The 23,811-nt window shown below is 47.1% G+C and overlaps 1 protein-coding gene and 1 long non-coding RNA gene across 9 annotated transcripts in view; one reads left to right on the forward strand and one right to left on the reverse strand.

The window, feature by feature from the left end:
• The window catches only part of CADM1 (cell adhesion molecule 1), a 119,352-nt gene that overhangs the window by 79,945 nt on the left and 15,596 nt on the right, over nt 1-23,811 (reverse strand). Inside the window, exon 2 of one of the 8 annotated variants that reach the window (XM_071769081.1) lies at nt 7,330-7,417. The exons of the other annotated variants lie outside the window; for them this stretch is intronic. Within the exon in view, the coding sequence (XP_071625182.1) occupies nt 7,330-7,396 (67 nt within the window). The 5' untranslated portion in view covers nt 7,397-7,417. The remainder of the gene's footprint in view (nt 1-7,329; nt 7,418-23,811) is intronic. 8 annotated transcript variants of the gene reach the window in all.
• Nucleotides 5,879-6,911, forward strand: LOC139807707 (uncharacterized). The gene is made up of 2 exons (XR_011730650.1): nt 5,879-5,999; nt 6,426-6,911. It is a non-coding gene; the product is annotated as an uncharacterized lncRNA (long non-coding RNA).

Here is a 23,811-nt window from a genome sequence, read left to right on the forward strand (position 1 = left end):
GAGCAAAGTTTCATCTACTGCAGTTACGTCAAGAGCAAGAAAGCATCTCACCAGCGAGCAGCAGCTGTAATTACTCTCCTCAACCCAGGCTGTGGGAAAGGGAGGTCACAGTGCCAGCGCTGGCAAGCTCTGCTCCCGCTCCCCCTGAACCTCATATTGTAGCAGAATACCCAGTTTCTTGTTAACATTTGTCTTAGGCACTAATTAATTTTACCAGGCAGCAATATAGCACAGCTGCTCCTCCTGCCTTCACCTTTAAAATCCCATCCTTTACGCCACGAGAGGATGACTCGGTTCTTTACTTTCACTGCTTTCTGGGCATAAGCAGCAAAACCACCCTCCCCATCCTGGTTGCATTACAGCATTTCAGCAATACACTCCTTGAGCAAATACTGAGATTATCCAAGGGTTTGGACAGGTTTCCAGCTCTCCTGATTCTGTGTACCTAAGATACAGAATGCCAACATCACCTTCAGTCACCGGTTACAGCAGCATCCCTGCTGTTGACATAATCTTGCTTTAGGGAAAGAATATTCAAAGACAAAAGAACAGGAGGAGTTTTAGCTTTAAACAGGCAGATGTTTTTGTTATTTTAGGCACTGGCAATACATGCCTTCAACCCAGACTATGGGGTGCCACCTCGGCCAGGCTCACCAGCAGAGCAAACACCAGAGGGTCCAGGGTGGGAGGTGAGCAGAGGAAGAAGGGGAAACGGATGGGACATCACCCAAAAGGCACCAGCACAGGAGCAATTCCCAACCTGAAGACATCCAAACCAAATTCTCCACTTTTGTATGAGCATTAGCTCAGTGTGTATGAGCATCAACTGTTGCATATGTATCAACACATGTGAAGTAGCATAAAAACCACTATTAAAAGTAACTTAAAGGTAAATGTTCATAACACACACCAGTCAAACAAGCAGCTTGTATGGATGTTACATGAATGAGAGGTTTTAATGAAAATAACATTTTTATCTTAAAACTATATAAACCCTCAGCCTGTATCCCCCTGCCCTGTGAGCTCCTTTTGTACCCACTTCTTGATCGAGCTATTTGCCAGAGTAATTGAATCCTTCTCCAAGAGTCTTTATATTCTGTTCTGGTTTGGGGACAATGCTGCTGCAATACATTTACCATCCATCTTTCTTAACGTGCTTAATCTAAATAGAAGACTCAAATCCAAGATTGTGCATTTGATGGATAGCTTACCCTCTTTTAGCAGTGTGCCTTAAATGTGCCCTAGCAGAGCTCCAAGAAACCCTACAGAAAACCTGCATTCACAGGGGCTTTAGCCTCTCCTTGCAAGCCAGCTATCATATATACTTATTACAGTACAGTACGATTAAAAATAGATAAGGTTAAAGGAGCTGCCACATGTAAGACAAGGATAAGTGAACATGCTTAACAGGGCCAGCACCATATCAGACTTTCATGAATTTCAGGCTGCAGAACTCAACCTGCTGCTCCCCCAGGTCACCCCTTCCCTGCTGGCAGAGGCTGCACTGCAGAGATGGACTTCAGCACACCCAGGTGTGGGGGGCTTAGGGGGCTTGGGAAGGGAACCGTTCTCTCTACTTCTCAAATCAAACAAATACAAACCTACACCCTAGACCTGCCCTGTAACAAAACACAGCACACCCCACAAAGTCCCAAGCAATTCCCAAAGCAAACTTAGGCAGGCAGGCAGGAAGGCACCAGAGGTTTTTATATTCCACATCATTTTATATATTTAGATGTGGAATGTATTTGGATAGCAAAAAGGTATTAACAGTGGAAGCAGCAAAATCCAGCGCTAATGCCACAGTGTGATACACGGAACAGAATATTGCATTAGGAAAGTAACTGGGATATTCTTGCTAAAAAGCAGGTTTTATCCCCTCTCCAAGGGGCTGAGTCTACCACAGTGGCTAAGGGAATGCAATCCTGCACTCCTCAGTGTGCAGTGCTGCACAGTCCAACACCATAAGAGGGGTTTGCAAGATAAGTTTCCAACCAAAGGCAAAGCTGCACTGATGACTTTTTCCCTAAAGCAAAGCCAGCAAGGACCATCCCTCAAAGTTCATCCTCACTTCTACAGTACAGGGAAGAAAATCTATAAGGTTAAAGTCCTGCATCAATTTTGCAGCTTCTCCTCCATCAATGAAATGGTTAATTATATTTTTTCTACTGGTTTAATTCTGATAGAAGAGTCAACCACTTGATTTAATAATTCAGATGAAACACGTCCAGAGGAGAACACACAAATTTCTCATTCAGCTTTCAAATTGAATCAATTGAAAGGGTGTCAATAATGCAGCAGCAGAAATGCAACCCCCCACAATTGACAGGAAACCAAAGTTAGTCGTTCTTTATAAATTGACTATTATCTCAAAGCCTGGGAAAGAAATCAATGTACATCACTGCCTAGAAACTATGAACCTACCTGCACTCGGCTGTAATAATGGAGAACAATTAGACAAACAGTGCAGAGAATTCATCAAAACTAACAAAAAATAAAGACATTTACTGTTTAATTGTCACTCCTTTTCAGAAGCTCACTGCCTCCACCACAGCCTCGTGTTTCAGCAAATCTTGGGTGGCATTCGGAGCCTTCATCAGCACAGGGATGATGAGGGACGGGGCAAGAAGTGGCGGATGCCCGGGCTCAGGGTTCCCAGTGCAGCTTCCCAAGGCGGACGTCGGGAACGCCATGGACACAGGCCAGCAAGCAGCTGACACAGCCCTCCTCAGAACAAGATTGGCACGTCATGATTCATCGCTGCTGTCGGCCATGGCCGGTACGTTTTCATCAGCAGAGCCTCAGGACTCCAGCCTGGACACAAATCTGCGTCAAGACACGGTTCACGAAGCCCCTTCCAGACGTGGCCACCAGCCTTCCCGCTGCTCTGAAACAAATCACCCCAGCAGCCCAGCAGAGCTTCTCCCGTCGCTGTTCTTGTACCAAATAAGTCATAACACACCGAGCTCATCACTGACCTCCTCCCACCCATCCATCTCCTGCAGCCACCGGCAGGCCCCAGTGCTCCACAGGACTAAGTCCTAGTTTGCTTGCCAGACAGACTTCAGCACAGATATTTTATCTCATCAGCAACTACTTCACCTCTGCACTTCCCAGACTTTGGAAAATATTCCAGGTCAGCTCTTTGGAGATGCTGAAGACCAGCTTCACCATGCACTCAGCAACCGTACCCCTTCCAAGCCTAAAGACACAGTATTCAACAGGGCAGTGATCTCTCCACAGAACCCACCACCATGATTTTAGACCCAGGACTTTCCTGCAAACCTCACTGCTTTGGATTGATTGTCTCCTTCAAAGGTTGCTACTGCAGACAGTGACTGCACTGTCATGTTTTTGGACAAAAGCAGGAAAGGATTAAAGTTAAAAGTAAAAATCATTGTTTCTGAGTCTGTATTTTTACACACGCCCCTCCATCTTCAGTTAGAAAAGCTGAGGAAAAGCTGAGAAATGGGCAGAGAACAGAGGACACCTCCACACTTCACCTAACTGCAAGCCTGTGTCCTCAGGCCATCTCCTGGCATGGAAATCCAAGGCATGGCCACAGCTTCAGACCTCTAATCCCAACACTACACCTGGTTCCAGCAGATCCTGGGTAGGTACCCCAACTAAAGGGGTACAGACAAAGGGTACTGGTGATGCCAGCACTCCTCTTCCTGTAAATATCCCTCTTTGGTACTAAAGGAAACCATGGACAGCAAATGCATTTTTCAATCCATCAGCCAAATATAGCGTTGCAGCAAACTCGGTCATAAATTCCCCAGGAGGCAGAGGGCTGGCTGGGGGAAGCTGCACGTACACAGCAGCAGCCAGGATGCCCTACTTCCCAAGGAAACTCTGCTGCTTGTCGGATCAGTCCCCCTACCCATAGCCCACCTGGGAAGGATGCTCAGAGCTGACACGTGCCCCGCAACAAGTAGGAAAAGTTTCCAAGCTGCAGGACCCCTCTCAGTGGGAAGCAACACCCAAATCCCTTGCAGCAAGCGTCACGGCACTGTAATTTTACAAAGCTGCCTTGTAAAGCCACGGCAGGCTCTGGTCTAACCCAAACTTACACAGCACACGCTGCAAACGGAACAAAGGAAGAGCAGAAAAACCCGAGCAGACCTACTGTGATTTTCCTTTTGAAGTCGCACATTTCTTAGGGCTAAGCATGAGACGAGATGCTCTGATAACAATACTGCGCCTTAGAGCCTCTTTTTTAAGTCTATCTCCAGAGGGAAAACGCTTGTTTGTTAAAACCTAACCATGTGAAAAGCCCTAACAAAGCAAATAAAGCAGCAGAGGTTTAAGTTGCAGGCAGAACTTTAACGGTTTATGGATGGCAGAAATCCCTGCTCGCTCATCCCCTCCAGTATCATTGAGTACAGGAGGAAAACGAGGCCCAAGCTCCTTACAAGTGAGAGGACAGGGAAACTGCTTGAGAGAGAAAGGGAGTGCTGGAACAGGGCAGCCAGGCCCCTCGTTTTACTCCCAGCAAATTACATTGCCCAGGTTGCAGGGTGCAGCCTGGGCCACACGAAGCCCTTGGAGCTTCACCAGCGCTCGCTGCAGCTCAAGCTGCGCAAAGACCTTATTAGTCCTACAAAGGGTTGTATTAAAAATACATGAAATACGCAGACAATCCCACTTTTTATACATGGCTTCACTGCTTTAAGCACCTGCAAAGGCAGATAACATTTGAGCAGCAGTAACGGTCTGCATGTGGTTCTCTTTTTATGATCTTGGTATTCCAGGACATGGTATTCCAGAGGGGTCAGCTCAGAGGTGATGGAATACAAGCATTTGCTCCAAGCTCCCCTCCTATGGACCATCAGCAGCACACCCTGTCCTTCCCAGCAGCACTCAGGATGAGGAGGAGAACCTCCCTTTTCCCTCTGCAGTCCTAAGGTAGGCAGATGACCAAAAGCAAACCCCAAGCCCTGGGTTTACTGCTTTCAAGGCAGAGCCAGGCCTGTCCTGATCCAGATGGCATCTTCCCTACAGCACCCAAGGGAAAGAGCATCATCAAGGGAAATTCCTCTTCTCTGGGAAAACTATTGCATCGGTCTGGTCAGCACACACAAGCAGAAAGCACCCCAGGTTGCAACATCTACTAAATGACAGCCCAGGTACACAAGAACATCCTGTTCTATCTCACTGTGACACATTATCCATCTGATGTCTCCATGACGGGTAATCAAATCTCTTTGCTACCTTTTCCCTTTACTCATCCTCCCTTAATCCTCTCTCAAATTTTAGCAGCAGCTTTCATTAACAGAAGTCTGATTTCCCCTCCCAAAAGCATCACCTCCAATCTGTTATTCCAGATCACTATGATCACACTTTCCAGAGGGGAACTCCTACAGCAACCCCACAGCTCCTGCTCTGTCCTAATCCACAAAGACACATGGCAGAGAGGAGACTTCCAAAGCCAAAAGACAAATATTTGATGTTCTACAGACGTAGTGTGACCCCCAGCTCTCAGCTCTGCTGCTCACACAACAACGTGAAGGAAAGGACCTGTCCCTCCTGTGGTGGTCCTGCCGCTGCTGCCTGACCCTGCTGGGGACCTGGGGTGTCAGGGACAACGTGAGAGCTTTGACTTGGTTTTGGGGGGCAGTGCCTGCACACCCAGCAGAGGTGAGAGGAGGAGCACGGTGACACATGAAGGTACAGCAGCAGCCAGATAAACACACCACAGCCCTGTCTCCCTTGTCTCTGTTCTGCTCCCTCTCCTAAGGCTGGAGGTTGTTTTCCTTCTTTTGATAATCATTTCTAATATCGTCTTTCAGCCCACATTCTCCTCCTTTGCCACCCCGTGGTGAGGTCATGATACATTTGTGACAAGGTTTCCATGGCAACAGACTGACGACATAAACATAAGATTAGGATTTCTCTGCAAAGCAGGAGGAGCAGAAGATGGTTTGCAAGGGAGCGGGCTGCTACTCAAACAAATCTCTTCAGCAATAGCTGTGGGAATAGAGAACATTACCGGCAAAGTAAATTGCTTTTTGTGAAAACCTTCTCTTTTTTTGAAGTTTGCCCCTGTGTGAAAGTCTCTAAGTCAGAACCTTAACATTATTTTAATGTACTATTCGGTATTTAATAATCTTCTGCTTCAGACACTAGTCTGTTACCATGGGAATGGCAGCCGCACAAATACAGGATTATGGCTATCAAGTAGAAGGAGAGGAGAAATTATGAATAAGCGAGTTATGTTCAATAATTAGCAGCTAGACAGAAAAGCTCCAAATCATGAATTTAGATGGGTGCATTTATCTCAGTGTTTGAATACAACAACGAGGGCGTCACCGCTCAAAGCCAGAATTCTAACACATCTAAAGCACGAGCGTTTTGACCTAAATGGGTCCTACTTGGAAGGGTAATTTATCTTGCTCCCTTTTTTCCCTTCTTCTCCTTAACAGACCTCTCCACACATGGCTAGCTCCTTTCCCCCTGAACAACTCGCTGAAGCTGGGGAATTGCAGCAGACAGGACACACGGAGTGCCACGCTTTCCTTTGCCATGGAGACCCTGATTAAAGGAGCTGGGTGCTTGGAACTGGAGCTGCAAAACAAATTCATTTACACAGGCACAGCCTGCACCCTCAGGAGCGAGCCTGCTGCAGAGGCTGGGGACTCTTGGCCTCATCCTCTGTCTTTCTGGTGGGAGGCTCTCCCAGCCACAGGCAGGGACCCTGATGCATCCTCACAACTCCAAGAGCTCCAGGGAGCTGATTACTCTCCCCAGTTTCCCAGGGGAAAGCCAGATTTTGTGCCTGGGCTACAAAAAGTTGCACTCTTCCACAAGCATGGAAATGACCCCTCGTTTGCCAACCTGCATTCCTTATTCAGTGGAGATGCTTTCCTCTTTGCATATCTGTTGCTATTAAAATTCCCCTTCAATTCTGTGTACTAGCTTTTCTTGTTTATTCAATTAGACAAAAAGTATTTGGAGAATCTGATCAGAGAGAACTTATTTTCTCCACGCACTCCTCTGAATTTAAGGCTAAATTAAGTGTTATTTTAAAAACACAGCCTTTCCCTGCCTCCTAATTCATGCTCCCTTCTGACAGGTAAGTGGAGAACAATTCTAAGCCAAGGAACCAAAATCACTCTGGGAAGAGCAACACTCCAAAATCTCCTGCGGGACAGCAGGCACAGAAGTCCCCAGGTGGGAGAGGTTACCCCTACCAGAGGGCTGGGAGATGAAGGCTCTGAGTCCTTCTTGCCTCACCCAGCTGGGAGAAGCCCAGAGGAACTCTGCAAGGTGCTGAAGGACCCAGGGATCTCAGTCCCCATACCGGTGGCCCAGTGTCCCCAGACTTACAGATGAAGAATCCCTCTGCTCCCCACGGCCTTTCGGTTCCCAGCGTCCGCCCGCAGAACATCACCATGCAAAGAACACGTTCACTTACCTAAAGAGAACAGGGGGAACACACAGTTAGTACAAACGAAACAACCTGGGTACAAAAACCTTCTTTAGAAGCAGACAACTGGTTAAAAACCTTGACCAAGCTTTTGCAGCAAGTTAAGCCCCTGAAGAAAAGGAGAAGGTTATAAAATAGGTTAACAAATACTGAAGGAACCTTTGAGGCCTCTTTATTTATACCTACAGACATATTAGCGTAGGGATTTGATGCATAATACTTCTCAAATCACTCCTACAAAGTTAACACTCATGAGTATTAACTTCTCTGTGCCTGAAGGAAATGGGTCAATTTTAATTCTTCAAACAATCCTTTCTGGCACAATAACTCATTCTCAAAGCTACAAAGCGTTGTGCTTTGGCAAGAGGAATCCCAGCTCAAAGATGTGGATTGGCAGAAAGGCAGCAAGAAGAGGCTGCACCCCCCAGAGAGAAGCCACCCATCCAAGGAGGCCTCACTTCCCCATCAGCCCACAGGAAAATTCACTCAAAACCACAAATAAAGGAATCACAGTGATGGGAACTCCTGAACGGGGAAAAAAGCAGATTTAAATCCATGTCTTTGCCAACACACCTTCTTATTACTCACAGTCACCTCCACCAGCTCATTTCCACACCTGCCAACATGGGAAGCCACCACTGGGACTCTGATGAACAGGAATGAACCCTTCCAAATGCTCCCAGAGCAAGACCTGGGTCTCCTCAGCATCAGTAAATGTCTCAATCCCTCACCCTTTACAAAAGCCTAATTGACCTTTTGCCAAGAGGAGAACTTCAGCAGGTACCTCCTGGCAGTTTCCTTTTGTTGGGGATTTTTTTTTTTTTTTTTTTTGAGACCATAGGCATTAGGTCCCCACTGCTCTGCAGACAGTGGGTTTATTTTAACTCTGCCAGATCCACAGCCTTCTTGACTGCTTCCTGAGCAGAGTGAGCATCTAAGCTGCCTAGGCTCCTGCAGCCCCTCATTGGTATGCTCCCAGCACACAAAGTGTTAGCCTTTGATCTGCTTCATGGTGCCCTCCTCAGGATGTACCCCCCAGGCATCCGTGTTGCCTGCCCCTGTGCTTCAATGGAAAGGAGCTCAAGCAAAATCATCCTCCCAGCATCAGAGGAAAAACAGTAAAAGGAAGTCAGATCTCCTTCTCCAGATCTCCATGAGCAACCAGCCCCCAGCCATCCGCAGAGCCTGGCACGTCCTGGGGCCACGTGGGGTTGGGTAGCCTGAAGCATCATCCTCTACAACAAAGCTCCAGGTCCTGGCTGGTCTTTAAGCAGTAGAGAAAGGCTCAGCAAAAGGCTCAGCCTGGTAGAACCCCAGCAGAGTCCCCACATCTGGGAGCAGGAGGCTCCTCCTGGCACCTCCTCCTCCCCCGGGCACCGTACTGGGGGATCCCCTGCCCATCCCCAGTGTCCCCCCATGAGCTGCACCAGGGACTCAAATCCCTGCCACAGCCTGGACCCTCACAACCCATTTTTCAAGGTGTAATTACACATAGTAATTACATATTTAATTGTTGCACATTAATATCACCTCAGCCTATAATTACAGCTTATTCATGTAAACCTAATCAAGGAAAACCACCGTATTTGCATAAAAGTCGTAATGAAAAGTATAATGATTTCACTAACAAGATGTGGATAAGAATGCATATCTGTGACAAACACTTTGTGTCAAGAAGAATAGAAAACGATTTTCTTTCCTGAAGATTATTTCAGGCCCATTTAACACAATCTGTACCACTCCGCTGATGTGCAGTATCTTACACACATCAAGTCATATCTGGATAATGTTCCTGACTTCAAATAAAATTTCATTACTATATTTAGTTATAGAACGGCTGGAAATGGTTGCATTGTTAAACTTAATAAAAATTGGAATTTGTGAGGTATTAGGCAATCCTCAGTGCCAATTTCTCTCCTTGCTGTTCGAACACTGCGACGGTTCTATCCCAGCTTCCTCGCACCACCGTTTACGTTACAGCTTAATTTTCACCCATAAAACAAGCAATTAAGAATAAGTACAACTGCTTTGGAGTTCCTGAGGCCAAAGATAAAAATAAATTGGCTTTTATAAATTTGCTTTTTTTGCAGTGGTAAACCAAAAAGCAGTGCTAATTATCAATAATTTGTCACCTCTAATTTAGGCAGGCACACTGACGGGCAGGCACATCTGGATGATTCCAAGCCCCAAGCCAGCAGGCAGCTTCACGTGGAGCAAGGCCTTGTACAGTCAAAGCAAGTGGAGCAGAAGGGCTCAGCTTTCAGCACCCTCACCACCCTGTCCTCGCAGACACGAGTGGGCAAACCCCACTCCAGCCTCGTGCTACATGCAATGGTTTCATGTAAAGCTCCAGCTCCTGAAGTTATCACCCTAAATTTCACTTCTCCATGGAAAAAAACTTATGCTGTGCTAACAGGAGAACACAACCCTACTGTGAGGGCAGTGGGGACCATCAGCCACTTCCACCTCATGGCCTCTTTTGTTTCAGAGCAGTAGGAACTGCTCCAGCACTGGTGCTTCCAAAAACCAGGTCTCCTGCTTGGCTGCTGATTTACCAAACACCCCTTTCCCCCCCAAAAAAAAGCAGCAGTTAGGTGCTCCTTGGACTTAAAAGGCTGACTGCATATTACCCATATGTAAAGCATTTTCAGGTTCTCACTTCCTAAACGTTATTTGATTTTCAATTACACCCTCAGCACATTGTGTCTCAGTGTGCCAGGTCATTACCAAACCAGGCTACTCGGAGAGCTGTGCTACCAAGGTAAGCAGAGAATTCCCTAAAAGCTCAGATAAGAGGCAGGAGAATTAGCTTGCTTTTTTGCATTCAGGTATGTCGTTTTGAAATCTATATTGCAAAGGCAACAGCTGTACACAACATCTGGAGAACTTCACTGCCTCAAAGTGCCTCTAGAACAAAGAGGAAATGTGCAGGTTCCTCCATCAGGGTGCCTGTGAGTTCAACAGGCTGCATTTGTCTCCTTGACAACAGGCAGCACGACTCAGTCATCCGGTTCCTCAGCAATTAAGAATCTCACTTTGAGCAAGAGGTCAAGACAAGGGAGGGAAAATCGTGGCCACCAGAGGAGGAGTCTGTGGTTGCCCACGAGCTGTGTTCAGGCTGCACTCCCAAGTGGAGCAGCTTTCCAGTCCGTGCTGCAGGAGCAGCCAGGTTTCATTTAGCTGCAGTGCTGAGGAAAGCCAGGGCTGGGTTCAGGCAAGCTGCAGGAGAGCATCTCTTGCCGTGAATTTCAGTTTAACGTTATCTATTGCTCCACCTGCCATTCTGTTTAAATACTCCAGCTCAGTCGTCTGCTGGGAACAGAGTCAAACAATTAGCATGCAACATCTCCACCAACAACAGAGCTCAGGAGCGCTCTCAGCTACTGAAAAGCTGTAAGTAATAGAACAGGGGAAAAAAAAAAAACAAACCACCAAACCAATCCTTTCGGAAGTCTGCATCTCTGGTCACCCCGCTGCCCATCTCCTCATTAATCCCCCTGGAACAAAGATGGCACAAAACAAAACTTTGCCTATCCAAAAATTAAACCTTGGCACAAAACTGTCTGGACAGAATGCACCACCACAAAGCAGTGTGATGCTGGCAGAAAGAAGAGCCCAACACCAACGAAGGACACTCTGAGGGGAAGGAAGTGATGGGAAGGAAACCGGTCAGGGCAGTGCCAGCATCATTTGTCCCTCTCATGGAACCAACACACAGCTCCCAGAGAAGGGTGAAGTGTGCCCTGGGGTAGGACATATCCCTGCCCTAATCCCAGTGCAGACAGCTGGCAGGACTGCTTGTGGTGAGACAGAGCCCCCCTGGTCCTCTGCTCCCGATGGGAATCACCCCTGGGGCTGCTGCAGACCAAGCACTTCCCACCCTCTACATTCATCTGGCGTGTTTGTGTTTTGCCCGCTACCTATTATGAAACAGTGCATATAATCTAACCATTAGTTGATCAAGGGAGAATTTAAACATGACATACCAGTAATTAAACTAGAGGAGAACCTGGCTAATTCACACCAATGATTAAGAGCCACTGCAGACTAGCAGATTTTACAAGCGAGTGAACACGCAATAAAAATCTTGCTCATTTATTTTGACAAGTGTCACTTCACATTAAAGGTACACTTCTCCATGAACTCCAGACTCCACCACAACTCTATTCCCAACATGGCACCTCATTAAGTCCCAGGCTCAGCAAAACATTTCACCACGTGCTCAATTTTAACTGTGAGAGACTGGAAAACACCACGAAGAGGCTGTGGGACCTCCATATACACCTGCATGCACAGAAAAACCCACCTTGTTTTCCAGGAGCACCCCATCCTTCCCACCCTGCCCAAACACAAGTCTGGGTCTGCCCAGTGTTCCCCTCCAGATCTACCTGGGAAACATGTTTTGCACTTCAGATGCTCACTAATTGCAACGGCTGCAGCAAAGAAAGAGATAATTGATCCAATCTGTTTTGTTTACAGCTTCCTACCAGAAAGATGAGTGTGTTTCTGCAGAGCATAATCAATTTCAAAACATTTCATTTTTCAGATGACACATCCCTGCTGCTCTTTATCCCTTGTCCATTTGCCTTATTAGGGTTAAAACCAGACTCAAGCCAACCAAAAAACCTTTCAGCTTATTTTACTACTTCCCAGGGAAGAAGACCCAAAATCAAGATGCAAGAATTCCACGGAATCCATCGGGATTGTTCTGTTTCTCTGAACATTGTATTCGGGCTGAAATGGCCAATCCAGAAGCCAAATGCTGGTTTCTTATTGACTAAGAGATGTCAGAGAAGCATTTGACTACCTGCTTCAAGACCAACACCTCAAGGTGTGTTTGTCCAATTCACCAGGGAGGCTGAGGGAACCTCCTCAGAGCCAGGGAGTCTCTGCAGTCTCCAGCAGGCTGGCAAGGTCACCTCCAAGGGCAGGTACACATCAGGTTCTTGCTTCTCTGATATCTAGAAATAAGGCACGCAACTTGTAAAAATATTTTTTTATATATTTAGGCACTTCCCTACACGTCTTCAGAGCTCCTCCTCCGCCAGTGGAAGTTTCCTTCATTTGGATTCTGGACCCAATTTGAGAGAGTGTGTGTAGGAAGTGACAATCTCACCAGTCCCATCGTTTCTGACTCAGCTGCAGCCTGGTAGGGATCAGCACGGCAGGATGCTGCTGCTCAGCCAAAACAAGGAGGGAACTGGGAGCCAAGAAACTCATCCGTCATGATGACAGCAGACGGGGGGCACAGACCTGTTATTAGAGCTGGCATGGAAATGTTTTCAATAACAAGGCTCACATCCCTCTACTTATTTCTTTGGTATTTTTAGGAAGGACTTTGCAGTTTCAAGACACAAGTCTGAAGCCCCACGGGACACCTGGGAGCCCGTGCTTCCCAGGAGCCTGGGGAGAGCCAAGGAGCAGCATCCTGCACCTAACCTCCTCTGGAATGGGGAGGTGAGAGCTTCAAAAAGCCCGTTTGGCTTCCACTAACCCTCCTACCCCCTCCCCATCTCTGCCTGAGCACAGTGTACACACCAAGCACTTCCCTACCAATGGGCTGGACAACTTCAGAGATCATTTAAAAAGAAAAACACTACAGGAGCCTTGCCAACCACAAAAAGGTCTGGTGACTAGAGATCAAATCTGATAGGAAAAAAAAAAAAGACTAAAGTGTTTTCATACAGACAATTTGAAGTCACAAGTTCAAAAATTAATATTTTTACATGCCTGCTCATAGGCAGATACCCCCAGGTTATTCTGGCAGCCTCTCTACCTGCAGCTATCTTCGTGTAACACTCCACCTTCATTCCAGTATGCACTCAGGCAATTAAACTCCACATTTGCTGTAGGCATTAGGTGCTTTGAAAATAAACAAAAATGTTTTCAGAGACAGGCAGGACAAAGCCAGGTAAGGAGAAGTTCACAAACACACTCAAAGGTAAACATCCTCCCTATGCTACCAATTGTGCCTTTCAATCCCCTGAGGAGGCCAGCAGAACAAGCTCCAGAAAACATCCCCCCTAGGGCAGTGTCTGATCCTCCTGGGGAGGTGTGGAAGGTGGCACCCAGCCTGGCTGTGTGTGGGTGCAGAACAAGGTGGCAATGTCACAGGTATAAAATATACATGACCTGATCCTCGACTTCAGAAGCAGCAAAGGCTGAGGCTGCAGCAAATGCCAAGGCTGTCCTCACAGATATTTATTCCAGTGCAGAGATTTTTTATGACCTCGGGAAGCATCCACTGCGAGAAGACTCTTCAGTACAGTGATTACCAAAACCTGCAGTGCACAGAAGTATTCTGACCACTACACACGCCGTGCACTCAGACAGCACCAGCAAGCTTGGTTATAGAGAACAGCACTGATGAGCTTTGACAATACATTCCTTTACGTTTTACACCAGACAATTCATCTGCCATAAAAGTGACGACAGAAGGTTTAACCTCACTATAATTTTTAACTCAAAGTTCCCTGGTCGCTGCAGAACCCCACATGAAATGAAGATTAACCAGAACCATTAAAAAAAGCAATCCTCCTAACAAGTTCACAGCACTCATGTTTCGAGGTGTCGGCTTTGCCAAAACCAGGCTTTCCATCACCAGCTACTCCAGCTCTGCTGACTGCCTGTCCCTCCTGAAAGCTGCTGGCATTCACTCCAGCAGACCCTCAGGAAAGGGGAAAGAGGTGCAGGCTCTTACACAAGGGATGGGGCTGAAAAATTTGCCTGTTCACTGTGAGATGAGGCTGCCTAACAATTCCAAGTGCTTGGTCCTAGTTCAGAGCTAAAGCCAACATCCTTTCTATCACAAAGCCCAGTCTGCCCCAGATTGCACCTTGGGTTTCTACGGTACATAGCAACGCTCAGTCTGGTAACACAGTGCAAATTACTTTCAGAGTAATGAAATGAAAATGGAGGGAGTCATCAGAAGATTGAAACACGAGATCTGACAGGGAAAACTTAAAAAAAAACAAAATTAACCTTCTTCATTGGCTATTGAAGAATACTACTAATTAAAAAAACAATCTCATTTTCATTCTTCACCCCAAGAGGAATAAAAACACACTTCTTTTACAGGATTTCTGTCACTCTGTCCACCAAAATGCAGCCTTTTCAGGGAAAAAGTCTGAAGGTAGGATCAGCAGCTCATTTTTAACAAATCCTTCCCTTAACCTCCCTCAGCACAAAGGGAAGGAGAGTGTGGAAGGCACCAGTCCTGGAGGCAGGTTTACTGTAGTGTTACTCTCCCATGATTTCTCCTGCCAAGCACGGTGAGCGAGGGGTGGGAGGAGGCTGCCAGGTGCCACAGCAGCCACAAAAAGTTTTGTCTCGCTCCAGGCTTCCCATGAATTGCAAATCTTCAGGTTGCCACAGAAACTCTCCGGGCTGACACACAGCCATCGGGAAGCATCACGGTCATCTTTTCCATCTTGTTTGCTTTGCATCAGAGCACTTTAAACTCCCTGTGGCATTGGTGCTCCGCAGAACGATTCCCTCCACGCAGTTATTCTTGTGCAGTGTCCAAGCCGCAGTGATTAATCATTCCTGCTTCCTCAGCTGACATATCGAGGTGGGGAAACGACATCCTAAATGAGCAGAGCTGATTACCTGGGAAAGCAATTCTTCAAGATAGCACAGCTAACTAATAGCTCCATCTGCCACAAAACCACTTTCCTGAGCCCCAGAAGTGGTGTCGGGATGCAGCTAACAATTCTGTTGCACCTGCCAAATTTGAAATTGTTTGTCACGAGCTGCCACAGATGTGGGGAGCTCTTGGCCATTTCTCTGGTGTTGCCCTGGGCAGCAGGCATCTCAATCAGAGGGGCTGCAGTGGCTGGTGATGGAGCTGAGGGCAAGAGCTGGGCTGAAACAACAGCAGCTCTTGTACAGCAAAGACTTTGCCAGAGCCATCGCTGATCTTGCACATCCTTCTTTCCACGCAGGTTCAGAAACCTGGAGCCACAGGTAGCAGCTGAGGTCCACCTGCCCTGAGCCCTTTCCCACTGCAACCCACATCCCATTCCCATCCCGACTGTCAGCACTGCTGCTCTGGCAGGGAGAGGCAAGGTATTTTTCAAGTCAGACTGAATTTTAATAGAGAAGAACCTTGAAAGAGCCCAGCGATGCTCATCCCTGCATCAGCAGATGGGCACCTCCAGCAAAGTGCAGCACGCCAGGAACACAGAAATGCTGAGAAACCAAGCCTAGGCCTTAAGCTAGACCTACATCAGGCAATTAAATATAGATCCAGTGCCCACAAGCTCATAATTGCAGTGCTCCAGATCAATGTCTTCACACCCAGACCAACAGCCTCCAGAAACAACTGCCAGGGAAGACAGAGACAGACCTTACAGGCTGCTGCAGGCATTCAAAAATGTGTTTGTACAAATTCTCTCCAAGAAGCAATCACTTCTTTACAGAAACAGAAAAAACTGCAGAGACATGAAAGCATCAGATGAGGAGCAGGTCCCTGTCCCCCTCTTCAGCCAGGCAGCTGGCAGCCCAGGGACAAGCCAGATGTCAATTTCCTTTTGTTTGTTTGTTTTTTAAAGGATGCTGACACTAGATCTGGCAATTCTGTTTCTACTGGGCAATTTCCCACTGGTCAGTTTCTCATCACTTCCACAGAGTGAACTCCATGGTTCAAGATCAAACCAAACGTTTTGGAAGGTTTTCCCTGGAAACCCAAAATTTGGGTTCCTTTTCCTGCTCCTGCCGAGATCTGAGCTCTAGGATAACATTCCACGGATCTAAAAGAAGCTGATGCATGGGGAATGGGAGTTGTTGGGCACCTTCAGCACCCAGCTCCAAGCCTGGCAGGGACAGCTCCATGGAAGGGGCTGCTCATTAGTGTGCCTGGATTCACCACTCTTCCTCATTCAAGGCTCTTGGGGAAACCCTTGCCCTGACTGTAGGTTTGATTATCCAACCTGGCATTCATCCTGTTACAGTTTGGTTTTATGTTTGCCTTTTTTAATGTTATTGAGAGAAGGTTTCTGCAGAAAAAGCCCAAAGATTTAAAAATGGCATCAGATCTAAGGGCAACCAGCAGGCCCTGCAAACCCAGGCTTAGAGGCTTTTCTTGGATAAAACAGTTGTGAGACAACCTTGGGTAAAGCAGGAAAGTTATTTTTATCATAAATGCTCCTGCAGAGCTGTTTGTACTTGCACACTGTCTCACCAGCTCCCATCACTGCAAACCCATCAAAACATTCAGATATTCTAATACTCCAAACCGCCTTCTTGTCCTTCCCTTCTCCTCCTCAGCTCTCTACCAATGCATCACTTTTCCTGATGGCCATGCCACACTTGCATTGCCTGCCAGCCAAGGCAGGGAGCTCTAAACTAGGGCTGTTCAAGGGCTTTGCCATGTTTTATTTATTGCATTTGTAAAATCAGCAAATTACCATGGCACCCTATTGAACAGCAGAAGTTCAATCACTTAAGAAATCAGCCCACTCAATGGAGAACCATAAGACCACAGCCTGGGATTTGCTTGGGACTGAACTTCCAGCCTGACAGAACCACCTCTGTGTGCCAGACACCGACTTTCAAACAAGAACCAAGGGGTTCTGCAAAGGGTTCTGAGCTGCTGTAATTAATACAAGAAACCCGCACGGGCAAAACCACTTTCCAAAAATTACTTTGCTTCTATCCAAACAAATCTGTCGTGTTTCCCTCTGCCTTGCAAGGAGGGAGAAAAATGCCTCCGGAGCTGAGATTTCATAATTTCATTCAAAAGTCACCCTTCATGTGTTGTGCCGTTGACAGCTAATTAAGTTCTCCCAAGGTAAAATAAATGTAACGTTTGAAAGTTGCTTCCCTGTTTTTAAAGTCTTGACTGGTATTTCACTTGCGTATTATTAATCAAGGAAAAACAATTAAACAGTGTATTTGAGTCTGCTTAAGCTAAAATCCCAGCACCTTCTGCATCCTAAAAGTAGGTCACTAATCAAGTTTGGGTTTATTTTCGCTCAATTCTGTTTCTTGGCACCGAGACCTATTGCCCAGGACACAACTACTTACTCTGCAACTTGGGTGATTAGACAGTGCATTCTGTTCTGCTTCGTAAGGACAAAAGATGGAGGAAGCTGAGCAAACGAAGCAGAAAAATGGAGCTGCAGCCCCTGCTCCTGATTTTTACCTGGGGGTTTTTCTGCCCTGTGCAGCCCCTGCCTGGAGGCACCTTGCTGCCTGTCACATAAAGCCTTCCCACACGCACCAGGGGTTTTTTTGAGCCATTATTTAAAATGAGTTTGAGAAAAAGCCACAGGACTTGTGCTGTGACGGAGGATAATTACCAAACCTTCCTGCAAAAGCTATGGCACACAAAGGGTATTTCCCAACACGAAGAGGGTGGCTGAGACGAGACAGTCATTTGGGGCTGTTTCCAGCAGACTGTGACATACATTGCACAGTCCTGACAACACAAGAGCTGTTCCCACAAGTTCACCTCAATAAACATCAACGTGGAGCGATTCAGAGTGGTTCATTTATCCCCTCATACTCCTACGACCATCACCATGCAGCTACTGGAACAGCTGATCTGCATCCCCAGCTAAATCCAAGTAGATTAAACTAAAATAATGATTGGAGCAAATCAACACTTCAAGCCAAAATTACTGAACACCTGAAGGCTGCCTGCGAAGCCCCGTTTATCGGATATATCTGGCTTGGCTGTTTTTAAAACTGTACAGAGTGAGGAGGAAAATCTATTGAGCCACATCTCAATATCAGACGGCCAAGGCATTATCACTGTGGCATGTCCTCAACAGTTATTGCAGCAAAGTGCCTTTTCTTCATCTCCTGAAAACCCATGTAGATAATATTTCAACAATAACCACACACTTTTCCCTGCGGTACCAACACATACAAAGCGCATTAGGAGCGCTGCCAGGCCCTGAAAGGCTTTTCTCACTGCTTCCATTCAGCCAGAGCCTTGCAGGTGCTGCAGCGCTTCCCCAGCCCGGCTCCAACGGGAGCTCCAAATCAATACGGCTCCTCGGCCACCATCCAGCCCCAGTAAATCACTCCAAGGGCAAGCCCTGCTGAGTTATGTGATCGTTCCTGCTCCTGTTTTGCCCGGCACAGCGCGCCATAAACCACGGCAGCTCGGGGCAGCCCAAGCTCACGGGTCAAGCGCAGCACAAAGCGAGGTGGACACACGCTACGGGTTGGCTCTGCAGAGGAACGTGTGGCCAGCAAGACAGCACCTCTCAAACCAGGAGGGTGGGGACAGCAGGAGCAGCCCACCCTGCCCTCTGTCCCTAAATCACTCTCAGGTTCACTGGATCCAAAGGCAAAGCCCATCGAGGACAGCCTGAGGTCAGCTGCCCCTGCCAGAGCGCTGTGCCGCGTAAAACCTTCTGCAAATGGACAGAAAGTTGTTTGCTTTCCCAAACCAAGGGAACTGCATGTCCTCTTTGTGGCAAGTTATTCCAAGCTGGCTTTCACACAAGCCTGCCAAAGAGAATTTGAGGTTTGTGGGTTGCATGGCAGGAGATTTTTGTGGTTGGCTGGTGAAGCGATTGGGCTGGAGAGTGGTTCTGAAGTCCTCTGATTTGCTCAGATTTCCCCTGAAGTGACCTACAAAAGCAAAGGGGAGAAAGGGAGAACTTGTGCCTATTTTCTCTAGTTTACTGCTGTCAAAGACACCTTAAAAGCTTTCAGAGGTATTTTTTCTCATCTCCTTTCTCTGTGCTGTAAATTCAGGTCATGCCTGCGTTTGAAGATTATCAAAAGGCAAAATGGAGAAAATGCCCTCTCTCCAAAAGCAACAGAGGCAACACTTTGATGTCCCAGGGGCCTCCCCAGCAGCATCCCCACAACAAGAGGCCATTGTCCCAGCTCAGCCAAAACACCAGCACCTGAGGACCTGATCTGTGCTTGGAATAGGAAAATGCACTGGGATCCCTAGCACCTACTCCAAAATCCAACTGCTGCCCATGAGGATCAGAAGTAGAAAAGACACTTGACAGGGGCTCAGCAGCCTCCTGTGTGCATGAAGTGCACAACCCTGCAGCTCTGTCATTCCCTGCATTCCAGGAGCAATCCCAGAGGACAACAGCAGTGTCCCATACTCACCAAGGTACACAAGGCTGCTTCAAGACCAGAGCAAGGAGAAAAACCTCTTAGACACCCAAACTGTGATAAACCAACTCTCTGTTCCCAACCTTCTGCCTCTCCCAGCTCTGCAACTGGTCCAGTCCTGGCTGCTGGGAATTGGGCAGCCAGGTCGCTCAATGATGAGCAGAGGACACTCCATGCCTTTCATGTTGTCTCCTGTGTGCCAGGGACAGAGGATGAGGGAATTCTTCACCCTGAAAATACTCAATTATTTTAATAGGATTACGTTTGAGATTGACAATGTTTAGAACAGTCCCTTGAATTCATTAGCTTGCCAGAGCTGCAGATAAGTAATTTGAATGCAGAGATCTCTTAAGTTTAAGTAAGTAACTGGCAAAGAGTCAATTCTCACCCTCCCTGGTTTTAGGCACACCGCTAATTTTTGGAAAGGAGTTCCTGAACTCAGCAGTAAAACACCCCCTGCAGCCTTGCACATCCACCCTTTCCATGCATTTCTCCTTACAACCTTTTGCCTCTTGTTACAGACGCAAAAACATGAGGGCAGAGCAGCTCCAAACCGCAGAATAATCTTCCCTCTTTAAACATCCCACATGAAGAGTAAACCAAGTCATAAATTAAGGGAATGGGGAGCCCAAAAAGGCACAGACGTGTAGCTCTTCTGTACAACAAATACTGTAGGGTACAGAAAAGCAGTGCTCTGAAACCCAGAACTGGCATTTCAGAGGCACACAATCCTTTCTGTGGAGTAAAAAAAAAGAAATGGCACAGCCCTGCGAGGCTCTAGCCCCTTATTTTTTATGTCTGGGGTGAAATGGCTGCATTCCCACCCAATGGCTCACCCAGGGACTGATGTTTGCCCAGGTCTGGGAATGTGTCAAGCTTCATGTAAATATCAGTGAATGTTTTACCAGCTCCCTCTGCCTCAGAGACAATCACCACCAGTGTGTGTGGCTTCCCCAGGTGCCCAGAGCATCCAAAACTTGCACAGCAGGCCTGTCCTCTTCCAGGGGTAAAGAAGGGCCTTTACCAAGCCACCCTCGAGCACGCAAAGCTTCCGAGTAATGCCAGCACTATCAAGGCTGCCAACTACCCCTGGGACCTTTTCTGAGCTTTTTCCCTTGAAATTCAAGTTCCTGGCACCCCAGGCTGTGAGATACAAGAAAGATACGGGGCAAGCACACCACCCTTCCAAAGGCTGCAACACTTCTGAAAAGGCAATTTAATGCTCGCTTTATGCTCAAGCTGGGGGAACCAAACAGAGGCAAAGAAACATGTACAGGCATTATCATGCTGGCCAGCAACCAAAAAGGTAATTAAAAACCTCCCCCTGAACAGCCGGTCAACAAAAAAACACTACTAATGCCTTTGATTGCCAAGCCAATGTCTCCTAGCACATCAGCAGTCCCAGCAGGTCCCTGGGACCTAACAGCACAGCTCTGTGCTCCAATGTCTGGCCCATAACACCCCAGGGACACAACCACAAACTGCTGAGCCCCTGGCAAACCCCTCTCAGCAGACAACAGTCTCAACTCCAAGAAAAAAACAAATCCATTGGATGAGCAGTGTCAGAGCCACTCACCAAGATAAAAGAAATGGTTACGGAGCAATAAGGGGTTTGATTTACAGTGAAGCCACTTTCATTACAATACTTGAGCCTTCAAGGACGAGGTCTATTAAGAGATTGCTTTTACCAAGGAAATTTAAGTGGAGAGACATTTTTTCTTGTTGAGGGTGGCAAATTGTCCACATAATTTTAGGTCTCTGTAGTAAACATCCTAAAAATATATACTTTTCCAGCAAATCCCATTACGTTGAACAGTGCTTGCTGAATTCTTTTGCTTCTGTGGCTGAGGTGGATGAAAGGCAAACACCCTGTGCCCAGTGCCCCTGTGCTCCAGCCGGAGCACTCGGCTTGAAATCCCATCGAGCAATTTTACAGCTGACACCTCTTCAGCAGAGAGAGATTTAAACCTAATAGCTGGAAAACTTAAAAATACAAAACCCAGCAAGGACAGCTCAGCATGTGCAGAGGCTGCCGAGGAGCACCTCAGGATCCCTGGAAATGGAGGATTTTCCAAGCTGCCTGTCCACAAATCTTGTATCTCCCTAAAGGGAACGGGCTCTGAGCAACACCTTAACCATACGCCTGAAGCCAAGGTGAAGCCCAAACCAAAGACAGGTTTTGCCAACAGCTCCCCAGGTCACCCAGCTTCCCCCACACAGCTTCCACAAACCTCACATCACCTCCAGCACTTCAGAGTGGAACTAAGCTAACAGCTCAGAATTCCTGCACCTCCAGGACTTCTGTCCCCCTGACCAGACCACGGGGCAAGAACACTTCTAACTGGAGACTGAGCTGAACAAAATAGCCACCCAAAGCCAGGATCTTTGTTGCTTTCAAAGGACAACACTAAGCTGTTGGTAAAGCTGGGTGATGCTGCAGCCTCTGGAGAGTACCTGAATGCTCCCCAAAGGGAACCAAGGCTCCACCAGCCTGATTCTCCAGCTGTGCTGCAGGAGCCACCAACGCTGCCCAACAGGGACAAGCCCAACCCAGGCTGTCTCACTCTAATCCCACCAGGAATGCAAGTGGAGCAAGGCTGTGTTGCTTTCCTTAAACTTTCACGGTTCAGAGCACAGTTTGCCTCACTTGAGGCTCAAAATGTTGTGGATGGAAGCATGAAACATCTCCCCCGCCAACTGACCTACAAACCAGGGGAACACCAGCACAGCCCCATTGCTTGCTCCACGTGCAAGAACCTGGCTCCAGATTTACTCATGCCTTCCCTAAGCGAAGTCAACAAGCAGAGAGCTCACCAGCCACCTCAGTGAAGCCTTTTGAAAAAATACCTGCGTAGAGACACACATATTAAGGCTACAGACCACTGGGTAGCTGCCAAAGATGATGGAATACAGTGTAGTTTACTTATTTCTTTTTAATGGCTGCTGCATTCCACCTGAAAAATGGGTCCTGGAGCTACATAATTGGGGATAAAAATTAAGCGACAGTTGCCATTTGTCACTGGGGAAGCTGATCACACACATTCCTCATCAAAGCACGCAGAGCACAGCTGAGCCTTGGCCTAAAACTGAGGGGAGAGGCACTGCCCAACACACCTCCTCACTGCAAGTGTAATGTAGCATCAAAGTCTTTCATTACAGACCAGGACAAATGTGTTTATTGAACAAAGTATGATGAGCTTTGAGTTCTGCTTTCCACTCGTACCACTGTTTTAACATGTTTCAGGTACAGGCTCTACCTGACCATGAGCCTACCCAGAAAAAATCAAAAATTTCTCCAGCTGAACATCATTTCACAATTTCACTGTGTCCCTCCTCCCACCCCTCTTTTCTGTGGTTAACAGGGAACAATTCCATTTTAAAACCAGACCATACTTCTCAGTCATGGCTGCTGTTATCAGTGCAGAGTGCTAAAAGGCAGAGTTTCATTTCATTCCCATACAAATATTCCAGCAAAGGCTCTCTGCTGGGAAGCTGCACCTTCAGCTTTTCATTCACTTCTGTTTGTCTTCTCAAAGGAGGTAAGGAAGTACGTTAAATAATTTTTTTTTCTTCACCAGTCACAAAGCATCCCAAAATAAACATGAGAAGGCTTTGAACCACAAAATATTCTTAAGTACGTGACACCAAGTTCCCTCTCAGAACTCCACAGATTGCACATTCACAGAAGCCTGTGATTCTTCGCACATTTTCCAGGACACATTTCCCAGAGCTTGCACAGTTTATTGCAAAATATTGTACAACATATTACAGCACCAGAATGATCAACTGGTTGGCTGGACACACCGGATTTGCTTGTTTTCTTTTCAGTTCAAGTTTCAGGTGATGTTTTGGCATGACTTTTTTTTTTGGCCAAAGCAACAATAACATCACTTCTTAAGCCTCTGTGAGAACTGGAACTGTCACCCACGTCACACTGGCCATCAACCCTAGAAAACTTGTTCTAGGAGGATCTATCAGAAAGAACTCTATTAAAAGTCAACTTAATTCTTCCAAAACCAAATATAAGAAGCCACCACTGGGAAGGGAGAAATAAACATCTGTACAATCAGAACCAGAGCTTCAAGTTTCACTCTGAGGAGCCCACTGAGGAGGTCGGGAGCTTTGTGTGCTCCCAGAACTCCTCAGGTGCCCTGCCCAGAGCCCAGCAGCAAGCCCCCAGCCAGAGGACCTTGCTAAGCCAGGAGGACAAACTGGGGTGTCCAGAGCCACAGCATCTCATGGGCAGCAGAGCCCAGGCAGAGGGCAGGGAGCTGCTGACACGGGTGACAAGT

This window comes from Heliangelus exortis, chromosome 26, assembly GCF_036169615.1.
Source record: "Heliangelus exortis chromosome 26, bHelExo1.hap1, whole genome shotgun sequence".
In the NCBI taxonomy this organism is placed as follows: domain Eukaryota; kingdom Metazoa; phylum Chordata; class Aves; order Apodiformes; family Trochilidae; genus Heliangelus; species Heliangelus exortis.